This window comes from Photinus pyralis, unplaced genomic scaffold (assembly GCF_008802855.1).
Source record: "Photinus pyralis isolate 1611_PpyrPB1 unplaced genomic scaffold, Ppyr1.3 Ppyr1.4_LG9, whole genome shotgun sequence".
NCBI lineage: Eukaryota > Metazoa > Arthropoda > Insecta > Coleoptera > Lampyridae > Photinus > Photinus pyralis.
This window is the reverse complement of record NW_022170878.1, coordinates 10,232,701-10,244,055: the sequence shown is the minus strand read 5'-3', so window position 1 is coordinate 10,244,055 and position 11,355 is coordinate 10,232,701. Positions and strand designations below refer to the sequence as shown.

The window sequence follows — 11,355 nt, the reverse complement described above, 5'->3', positions numbered from 1 at the left end:
TCAATGAAACTGAAAAATTGTAAGAATCATGGATGGACCGTCACATTAACGGGTGACCTTCAAAAGACTGAATTACCTGTGACGTATCGTCGGTGGAGCCCTTAATGAAACCTCGCAAGCTCTCCTCCTTGTGGAACATGGTTTCCGTTCGTTTTTTCACACGTTCGGCTAGGGGCAGGAACGGATCCTTGAGGAGCTCTTCGCTGCTGTTGATTATGATCTGTTGGGTGTAAGCGGCAATGCGGGTCATCCAAGGTGCGCTGTCGTTGCCGATATTCTTCTTGATCAATTTGAGAACGTTCTTCAGCAGCTGATTCATGTGCTCGGCCGTGACCATCGTCACGTGCGTGCTGCAATCGGTTCGGGTTGAGAGACCCTATTGGATTAGGCGCGCAACTCACCCTCCGGTCGGGCTGACGTTGTCGGGCCCTTGCTGCCACCAGAACGGCAGGTAAGAGCAAAGCATCGGCATTATCACGTCGATGATGTGCGGCGCGTCGGCGTACGTCCGATCGCTTTCGACGAACTGATCGACCTCGCCGAGGACCGTCTCGAGGGTCGGCATCGACGTCTCCATTCGCGCCATGATGTCCTGCGCCTCGAGCGAGTGATCGGCGATGCGGTTCAGCAGAGAGAACTGATTGTTCTTGTTGAGGTGGGGCTCCAGGTACGCGACGGGGAAGGTCGAGCTGAACGCGCCGAGACACGAGCCTTAAAATTGACAGGTGTACTCGGGCGAAATCGGCGAGTATACGTACCCAAAGCCGGCTTGTAGCGTTCGATCTCGGTCTTCAGGTACTTGCGATCGTGGGTCAAGGTCGTGTCGGTGCCCAACTGGTAAAGGGCCGACATAATCTTGTAGGAAGCCACTTGGACCTCATCCACTGCAATTGAGAAAAATAATAAAGTACACATCCTTTAATCCCCAATTCTTGTAAAGAACGCCTGTGCAGAAATGACTACTCCCAAAAGCGCTTAAGAAGCTAAAAAATATTGGTCCTTCTTGAGCCGAATCAAACTTCTTTTCGTTGTTTTTCGACATTTACAACAACCAAAACTACTAAATCACAACAATCACATAAATAAACCGAAATTTTACCCAACGGTAAATTTGTGACGGACCTAGTGCACTGTTATCAGCTACATCTGTCGTAAAACTTACACAAGAGGTCCGTGCCGTACTCGCAATTGGCAAGATGATCGAATAACGCCGTTAGGACCGGCATGATCACCGAATTAACGTAAAACAGCGAAGTGGACGTCTTCAGGTGGGTACCGCGCAGATGGCTGTACTTTCCCTGAAACACCAAAGGTCTGTATACGGCCCGGTCACAAAAAGCGTACCTCCTGCAAGTTAACGATGGCGTGCATCAAGTCGTCGGCGGTATTATTGAAGAAGGTCAGCATGGAGGTGCGGATGAACTCGGGGCAGTTTTTGACGAGCGATTTCGCATCGATTCCCTTCACGAGCACCTGAAGGCAACGGACCGTTATACGAACGTCGGCACCGAAGGCCGACAGTCGGCTCCTAAGCAAGCTGGCCAGCTTGCAGAACAGTGCCGCCACCATTTCCTTCTCCTTCAAACTGGCGGCGCTAACGTTGTTGGTCGCGGTCGCGACGGCTATGAAATAGTTGCGATGCGTCGAGAAGTACTTCTCCATCAGCGGCAGGACGACCTTCGAGAAGAAGACGATGTCGCGCGTCGACGTTTTAAAAGTGGAACGTCGACTGAAGATGGCAGACGGCTTCAAAATCTTCATGTTAATCGTGGCGCGATCGGCGTACTGAATCAGCTTCTCCAACAGACTGTAGGCGAACCGAAGTTCGACCGACGGTCCGGTCGCGGTCTTCTCGGTGTCGGTGTCGGTTTCGCGCGAGGGCCTAAACGATCATTAATCCCAAAAAATCTCCTGAACCTACTTACTTGTGCAACTTGTATCCCTGATACTGTAGATATTTCAAAAACTCCTGCGACCTCTCGCGGTCCTTTCGCTTCTCCTTATCCGTGAGCAGGTCATAAGGCACCAGTTGCGGATGTATGCCTCCGCCGCAAGTGATCAGTTCCTCCTTCTTCTTTTTCGCCCAGATATCGTGGGCGTTTTCGGCGAGTCGCTCCGCCATATTTTGCATCTCTCGGGACAGCGTGAGATTGGTCGTGTCGACCGGGTGCGGGTGGTAGTGGAAGGGCGAATTCGACTCGCCGTTCTTCGAGCTTCGACGGATCGAGTTCTTGTTGGTCGGCACGTCCGATTCGGAATGCTCGACCGACCAGCCGATCGCGATTAGGGCCTTCAGCGATTCGCGCACCGGCTCCTTGTAGCGCTCCTTCTCGTAGTCGTTGAGCATCGCGTACGGCTTGAGGCGGGGGTGGGTTTTGTTGCTGTCCGACCACACCTCGCCGTACTGCCAGGAGTTTTCGAACTTACGCGAGGCCCAGGCGTCGTGGTAGTGCTCGGAGAATTTCTGAACGATTTGGTTCAGGTCGTTGTTGAGCTGCACGGACGCGGTATTGATCGGCTGGGGATTGTAGGGGCCGCCGGGACCGGAGGGGCCGCTCGCCGCCGTCTTGCTCGCGTACCACTCGTCGTCGTAATTCTTCGAGAGGGAGTAGTCGGGCGGTAACGCGCAGCCGATCGCGGTCAGACAGGGGAGGGCGCGTCCGAACAGTTCAGGATCGTAGTCCATCTTGCTCAGCGAGTCGAAAATGTTCGAGAACAGCATCATGGTGAGACGTTTTTCTTCGTCGGACGAAGCGCCGTACAATCCCTGGCCGGTCGTCGAGCCGTAGTACTTCGCGCAACGATCGTAGTGCATCGTGAGTAGTCGGAGCGCTACGGTCGTGTACTCGGACAGGTTCGAGACGTCGATGGTCAATTTGCGGAGCAGTTTCAGTAACATCGACGGTTGCATTTGACTAGTTAATGCGACCAGAAAATCGGAGACAGCCTCACGTTGCCCTTTCGTCAACATTCGATTTTTGGAGAGGCGATAAACCGTGTGTAGAGTTGCGTCTAAGATCGACGCGTAGTTTTCCGCTTCGGAGTAGAATTTGCTGTGTTGTATGAGAAGAGGAAGAATCGAGTTACCGATATAGCGATTCATACTTAAAGCCATATCGGACTCGCTACCATCGTTCTGTGCGGCAAAATTGTAATGACAGGATTAGTAAAAGAAGGCGCTTTCATCCCCCCCCCCCCCTTTCATGAATTTATTGTTTCTTTTATTGGAAAGACCTAATCTACAAAAATCGCAACATACCTACATTAAAAAATTGATTATGCGCATGCGCAAACTTTATACCAAGCGCCTTTATGGTATTTCTCAAAAGCAGGCGTTGACTCGCTCGTTAAAGATCGTACTAAAGGCTATTTACGCGGATTGATCAATTCCAGCTCAAAAAAAAAGCCGTTGCCGAACGATTCGAAGGCGAATTCGGCATAAGCCGCGCCAATTTCTTCTAAGTAAAGTGCAAAATGCACGATTGGAGTCTAATTTGTGCCGAACTCAACTTCGGATCGTTCGGCAATTATCGTGCTAGGGGCTATCTACGCGTATTGATCAATTTCACCTCAAAAAAAGCCGTTGCCGAACGAGTCGAAGGCGAATTCGGCATAAGTCGCGCCAATTTCTTCTAAGTAAAGTGCAAAATGCACGATTGCAGTTCTAATTTGTGCCGAACTCACCTTCGGATCGTTGGGCAATTATCGTGCCAAGGTCTATCTACGCGTATTGATCAATTTCACCTCAAAAAAAGCCGTTGCCGAACGATTAGAAGGCGAATTCGGCATAAGTCGCGCCAATTTCTTCTAAGTAAAGTGCAAAATGCACGATTGGCGTCTAATTTGTGCCGAACTCACCTTCGGATCGTTCGGCAATTATCGTGCCAAGGTCTATCTACGCGTATTGATCAATTTCACCTCAAAAAAAGCCGTTGCCGAACGATTAGAAGGCGAATTCGGCATAAGTCGCGCCAATTTCTTCTAAGTAAAGTGCAAAATGCACGATTGGAGTTCTAATTTGTGCCGAACTCACCTTCGGATCGTTCGGCAATTATCGTGCTAAGGTCTGTCTACGCGTATTGATCAATTTCACCTCAAAAAAGCCGTTGCCGAACGAGTCGAAGGCGAATTCGGCGTAAGCCGCGCCAATTTCTTCTAAGTAAAGTGCAAAAAGCACGATTGGAGTCTAATTTGTGCCGAACTCACCTTCGGATCGTTCGGCAATTATCGTGCTAAGGTCTATCTACGCGTATTGATCAATTTCACCTCAAAAAAGCCGTTGCAAAACGAGTCGAAGGCGAATTCGGCATAAGCCGCGCCAATTTCTTCTAAGTAAAGTGCAAAAAGCACTCAACTTCGGATCGTTCGGCAATTATCTACGCGTGTTGTGTGGTAAGATCAAAATTTGAGGAAAATCGACACTTAAGTAAAAAAAATTCTTGATCTTGATCGACTAACCCCACTGTTAACTAGGTTTCGTTACGTACCCTATCAAGCATTGTAGCAGCACGTAAGTCAGGTAGAAACGCTTCTTCGAGGAGCTTAAAGAACAGCTCCTCCGTTTCTATGCCATAGACACGTTCCAAAAACAAGACCACCGATTGCTTATGGGTCGGGACTAAACCTGATGGCATATCAGACTTTGGTCGCTCCTCCCCGGCCGCCGGATTGTGTAGGGTAAAACGCAAACTCAAAACGCCCTGTAGATCTTCCAAAGGTACCAAAGATCTTAGAATTGCTCTAGCCCTTAGCGACTCGTTTTTGCCCTAAAACAATCTTGTAAATTTGCCTATTATTTTGAATTGTGATACCTGCGCAATGACGGCCGCGTCCGGAGCGCAACGGCCCAAAAGGTCAACGAGAGTGCAGTAGAAGTTTAAAATCGCCGCACCGGTGTCGATATAGTCTTCGTCACCATCGCCCTCTGGTAAAGGATGGGCGAAGTGGGAGACGTTAACAGTACCTTCGGCTTCATCCATTAACTTCCTTCTGTCGCTTATACGTTCCGACATCTAAACTGAAGTTAATAAACGGCCCTCGCCGATTCACCAGTAACGTACCTTGTTAGCGTCAATAATCGCTCGCAACAATCCCTCACCCTCCCCTCGCAGTGCAGGCCCCAGACATTCGGGTCGCCGAATCAACAAACGTATAACAAGATTGGCGTTCTCCTCGACACTCTCGCCGTTCACCTAAAAACCCACCACTTAACCAACGCTCGGATTTGTTTCACGTGACCTATACCCAAACGCAAAAGCGGAGAAAATCGAGGTACCTCTCGCCGTCGACCGGATCCCAGCCCAAATCCGGATACCCTCTCTCGACCAAATCAGAATTCGACTGCAGGCCGCAGCGCGACAAATAAATCGCGATCTTCTCCAGGTAATGCTCTCTGTGAAGAAACTGGTTTGGATCAAGTTGAAACGCGAGTTTTGTTACCTGAGTGCGAGCGCGAGCTCCGTGTTTTCCATGAGGGACGAGTATGCGACGTCTAAGGGGGTGGAGCCACGTAAGCTCGGCCGCGAAAGCAGGATGTTGCTGTTGTCCAAGAGGAAGTTTAAGTGCTCGAACATCGCCTTTTGGTTTTGACGGCTCGTGCGGCAGAAGTAGCAAAGGAAACGGCAGCAAGCGACGACCATTTCGTGAGAGGTGTCCTAAAATACAAAGACCGATTTCGGCACGAAGCAATCCACGAGAGACACAAACCTTTTCTTTAACGGCTACATCACCTTCCGCTTGGGGGGCGCTGGCATCGGACTGAGTCTGGGATCGGCGACCTAAAGTGTTGATCATAACCGCCATCACGTTCTCGTGTATACGCAAAATACGGATCAGATCAGGGTGTTGAAAGAACGTATGATTGTTAACCAATTTCCTGCGAGAGAATCAAAAATTACCCACGCTTCACGAGGATCACGCACCATAATCGCTCCCTCATCAACTCCTCCTCCTCCTGCGACATCTGCACCGGCAACAGCGCGCGAATCTGGCTAAGCCCGACCCACATCTCCGCAACGTCGCCCTTCGTTTTCGCGTTGATTATGTACGTCTTTTCCAGCGCGTGGATCAGCTCTCCGATCGAATTGTACTGCCGCACCAGCAGACTGAACATTTCCCTAACCAATTTCGGCGTCTCGATCTGCGCCTCCTCCGCCCAATGGACGATCGTCGAGATTAGTACCTTGCGGAAATTCAGCTCGGGAATCACGTGGGCGGGTTGCTCCTCGGGCTTCGGCTCCTCCTCCAGCTCCTTGACCGCGTTGATGAAATTGTAAAACTTCTTCAGCGCGCCCGGCTTTTGTATGTCGACCGCTTCCTCTTCGGGCACTTGCAAAGCGTGCAGGGACACCTGAGACATGAGCTCCTCGTGGAACTTATTCAACTGCTCGCATAGCTCCTCGCCGATTGGACAATTTTCCCTATCGTCTTCTTCCAAATTTTTGAATCCTGCCAATTGTCGTCGTTACGCAAGAGGTTTAGCTATGTCAGTAGAACAGAGGCACATTCCGCCATCTTGGATTTTGGACCATGGCGTAGCGCGAAGTGTTACTTAACTAAAGCGTCGTCTTGAATGCAACGGAAATTAGAAAGCATTTCTTTTACGAAAAAACAATGACGCAACTAATGAGTGACCTTGTTTTTTAGTGCAAATTCGTAGCAAAGTAAAATTGGTTCTTCTCCTAGCTTCGTGTGGTCACTATCTTGGCTAAAGTAAAATGGATTCTTATCTTAGCTAATGTCTCGTATGGTTTGTATCTAGGATAAGGCAGATTAATGGTTTGTGGTACAAAGTCGTACCCTGGCGAAAAAACCCGGGCACGTAATCGATGATAAAGAATAGTTCTACATACTCGACAAAAGATTTTAAGTTTAATTTCATAACTTGATAAAAATGACACTCACTATTTCGTTTTCAGGAGAAATTTTCTGTTATTTTCTTGATTTATGCCGAACTCGCCTTAAGCTCGCTCGCCATTGGTGTAGAAATTTCTTTAAACTTTTCATTTATGCCGATGCCAAGCGAGCCGAAGGTGCGTTAGGCCACTCCTTAAATTTATGTAACCTTGGTCCAAAATCCAAGATGGCGGAAGGTGCGTCTGCTCTACTTATGTTAGTGTGTACTGGGACATTGATTACAGGATCAAAGGGATTCTTCCTTGATTTTTTGTGGGCACTTAATCCGAAATGAACCCTTACCCAGTATGGCTTTCATCTGCTCCCTGGGCGGACAACGAAACTCCCTCGTCTTTCGAGCCGCGACCGCCGACGGTAAATCCGACTGCTTAATTTCGATGTATCGACGAAGCTGATCGGTTTGCAATTCCCCGACGAAATCGTGACTGAAAGCGATGATATACTCGACCCTGTGTCTCAATTGAACATCGCCGAGATGGTGCAGCAAGTAGCACATTTGCAACTTCGCCCCCTCCGCCATCTTCATGTGCAACAGGCCCTTGCGATGCTCATCTTTTCCATCTACGAGCCCTGCATTACCGAAAGCGCACCGAAACGCACAACTCACCCTTCTCGAATTCGGGATCCCACGTTTCAGGGTGGATCATTACCAGTAATTTTTCGATGTCTTCATCGAGCAGCAGCCCCACGAGCAACAGTCGATCGACGAGTTTCAGTAAAGGCCTAGAATGTGCGTAATTAGAAAGGGGAGATGTAAAGGGGCACCCACAGAAAAAGATTCTCGTTGGAGCCACCGATGGGATCGCGATTGTGCAGCTGGTTAATCTGGACGGCCTCCGCCAGCGCCTGCATGACGTAATTGCGCACCTCCTCGAGATCGAAATATGGCGAGTAGAGCGTCTTGATTTTCTCGATCGTGTCCCCAATTTCGCTCATCTTCATCTGGGGCTTGACCGATACCGTATCGAGCTTGCGCAGACTGTGCCCCATCTCGGGATCCTCGTACAGATCCTTCAGTTCCTGACCCAAGGGGATGACGTACTCGTTCTTGCAGACGTCCCTGAAACAATCGCGTGAGATGCTTGTAGACTAAGTCAAGGTCCTACATGGTCGTCGCCGTAGATTCCAAGTGCAAGGCTATGAGAAGATCGTAGAAGCCCTGCCTCAATGGACCGCTCATGTACTCCGACTTGATCGCGTACAGCAACTGTTTATGATCCACGTGCTTGCAGAGAGTATGCGCGGCGCGATAGTTACTCTGGAAACAGAGCGCCGCGTACAGAGTCAGCGTGTGCGCGTGGAAGCTGAGGAGGCGCTCCATTTCGATCAGCTCCAAGATATCGATGCAACGGTCCTCCTCGGGAATATGCAGCGCTAGCATGGAGACGGGGTCCTCGCACAGCATCGACCAGCCGCGAATGTCGGACAGTTTCAGCGCGTGGACCTGCAGGTTGTTGTTGGGCACGCGAGCCCACTGGTGCGGCTTCAGGCATTGCACTTTGAGACGCGGGGGGAATTGAGGGACGACGTGTCTGGCGCTGTTCTGCAAAATGGCGGCCGAAAGCGGTAACGTGGTGGCGGTTCGGCCCAATTCAATTTGAAGCACCTCCTTGCTAGTCGCCTCGACGAATATGGCGGGGAATAGTTTCGTCTCCGGCTCCATCTACAACGCCAACTTTGAGTTTGATAATAACAGAGAGGGGGGATTACCTTAAATCTGTGCTTGGTTTCCTTCCCCTCGCACGTGAACGAGATAACGCCGGTGGCCGCGTCCAAGAAGCACCCGATAAACATTCCTTGCGAGGCCCCCTTCCCCGACGCGTCCTGCGTGACCTCATTGTAAAGCTCGTCGGCCCGCAGCATGTAGCAGGATTGGCGATCCACGCTGGCAGAAAAAGGTCTTGAACCGGCTCAACAATAAAACTACCCGCTTACCAATCGATGACCCGATCGTAGTCGTCCACGAGTATAACCGACGCTTTCTGCACCTGGTTTTGGTTGAAGTCCTTCGAGTGCAGGTGGTACTGGGTGGTCACCCACCCCACGTAGACGTGCGTAGGGTCCTGGCCCGGAAATATTCGGACACCTTCAAGATTTCGTTAACTCACAAATAGTGTACAGGGTGGCCAAATAAGAATGCGAGGTATTGCATCTGGGAACCTGTCCATCGTAGAGGCTTGTGGTAAAAAAATTTATTACTAAAACGGACACCTGGAAAATATTTTTAAGTTTCTGCAATGGCCGCTAGGGGGCGTAACTGCAATCTGGAATTTAAAGTCACTAAATATAGAAAGTACCGCAATCCATTGGGCTCGTCTCGTGTGTTAGAGAGAGAACGCATTATTTTTGCCCAAAAATGGCGGAAATTACCAGATTCTAGTAACTTTAATGTTAGGGATTGTTCCACCTGTTTGGAGATATCTGTATATATTTTTATAAAACATGACAGTACTATGAAGTTAGGTTATAAAAAATGACAGCTATTCAGATTTTATTTGCCAATTTTTTTAAGTTGGCAGCAAATTTGCCCAAAAATGGCGGATGATTGCGGGACTTTCTATATCTAGTGACTTTACTGGAATTTAAAAAAGTGATTTTTCTGTGAATTCCGCTATATTAACCTAACAATAAAATGTCCGGTCTTTGAAGACTACGATCATATTGTCATTGATCCTAATTTGTCCTGAATCGATCATGTCTATAATGTCTGTGCAAAACTCAACCAAGCCTTTTATGTAATATTAAACCTCAAAAACACAATTCGAGGAGATGCACTGCTACAAGTATATTACTGTAACGGAAACGCTCCAGACAGGACGTCGCCTTTGGCGCTCTGGAATTTTCTACGCGCGCGATAGTGGGATTTGTATAGGAATATTCCAGACTTATCTGGTAGTTTTGCGAGTGTTCTGGACTTACATTGCTTGCGTGTATAAATGGTTGCGGACCGAACATCGCAGGCAGTTTACTACCGAACGAGATCGAGTACGGATGAAACATCGAGCGCGGAAATACAAATTGCGAAGTGTGTGATATAAATAGTCGATATAAATTGTACAGTTTTTATAGTGTTTTAGTTTTGTTTAATAAATATTGATATAAATCGAACCCGAATTTATAAATAACGTTACATTACGCTTTAGTGTACTCTGCACTTAGTTATAACGTCATCGTATGGGGTGGCTCTTGTTATTCTGACCGTGTTTTTATTTTACAAAAAAGAATCCTGCAACTTCTATTTAATTTAATCCCTACCCAAACGAGCGGGGATATTTTTCGCGAACACAACATTTTAACATTTTTTTCTGTGTACCTGTATACTTGTCTTGTACCTATTTTTAGGGATAGGAGTAAATTCGTGACCCACAGTGACATACACAATCACATTTTGTGAAGACCACCTCGTAAATGTATTGTTTGTGACGATGTATTACAATGTGAAATTGTTTTTTACTAGATAAACATTATTATTATTATTATTATTATGAACCTTTTTTGTTTGACAATTTTTCCTGTATCTCTAAAAATGAAGTGGTGGGGGGGGGGGGGGGGGTTATTCAAAGGTTTCCGTAAAGAACACCCTGTATCTTCGAAACGACTGAGCCGATTTTAACAAACTCGGGTTAATTGAAAAGGGTTATTCTTCGGCTACAAATATTACAATATTTGAAGTTTTGTTAGTTTCACATATCGCCGCTTGGGGGCTTTTTTCGACATTCAATGGTTAATTTTCTCAAAAAAATTAAATGCGTTGGCTTGATTTTTTTTTCATGAAAAAGTAGCTAAATGATGCCTGAACAAGCTCGCAAAAACCGCATCTCGATATCTTGTTCCTAACCTAAAATTTACGCCAAAGAAAAGTTTATACGCTCAAAATTTTATTTTTTTAAGATAATTTTTCCGGAATTATTTTTATTATATAATTTGTGGCCCTAAGGTGGATAGATTTAACAAAGGAAGCTTTTAATGCCACCGTAAATGCTCGAAATGCTGGCCATCACGATATAAAAAAAAAATATATATATATATATATCTCTCTCTCTCTCTCTCAAGATATCGAGATGCTGTTTTCGCGAACTTGTTTAGGCATCATTTAGCTACTTTTTCATGAAAAAAAATCGAACCAATGCATTTAATTTTTTTGAGAAAACTAACCATTTCTGTCAGAATGTCGAAAAAAGCCCTCAAGCGGTGATATTTGAAACTAACAAAACTTCAAATAGTATAATATTTGTAGCTGAAGAATAGCTATTTTGAACTAACGCGAGTTATTGTTTAAATCGGCTCAGCCGTTTCGAAGATACAGGGTGTTCTTTACGGAAACCTTTGAATACCCCCCACCACTTCATTTTTAGAGATACAGGAAAAATTGTCAAACAAAAATTGTTCAGATTATCGTCAACTTCAAAGACCGAACATTTTCTTGTTAGGTTAATATAG

At 47.1% G+C, this 11,355-nt stretch overlaps 1 protein-coding gene across 1 annotated transcript; it reads right to left on the bottom strand.

The window, feature by feature from the left end:
* LOC116179968 (ryanodine receptor-like) lies at positions 1-9,016 on the bottom strand. Its single transcript, XM_031499791.1, has 20 exons — positions 8,851-9,016; positions 8,626-8,800; positions 8,022-8,578; positions 7,685-7,975; positions 7,523-7,638; positions 7,198-7,476; positions 5,922-6,447; positions 5,707-5,875; positions 5,440-5,654; positions 5,245-5,392; positions 5,061-5,192; positions 4,812-5,012; positions 4,488-4,766; positions 1,926-3,136; positions 1,345-1,882; positions 1,163-1,298; positions 759-884; positions 402-711; positions 77-350; positions 1-9 (listed from the first exon to the last, which is right to left on the bottom strand). The coding sequence occupies exons 2-20, from the start codon at positions 8,776-8,778 to the stop codon at positions 1-3; spliced, it is 5,670 nt and encodes a 1,889-aa protein (XP_031355651.1). The 5' UTR covers positions 8,779-8,800; positions 8,851-9,016.
* Positions 9,017-11,355: the final 2,339 nt, after the last annotated feature.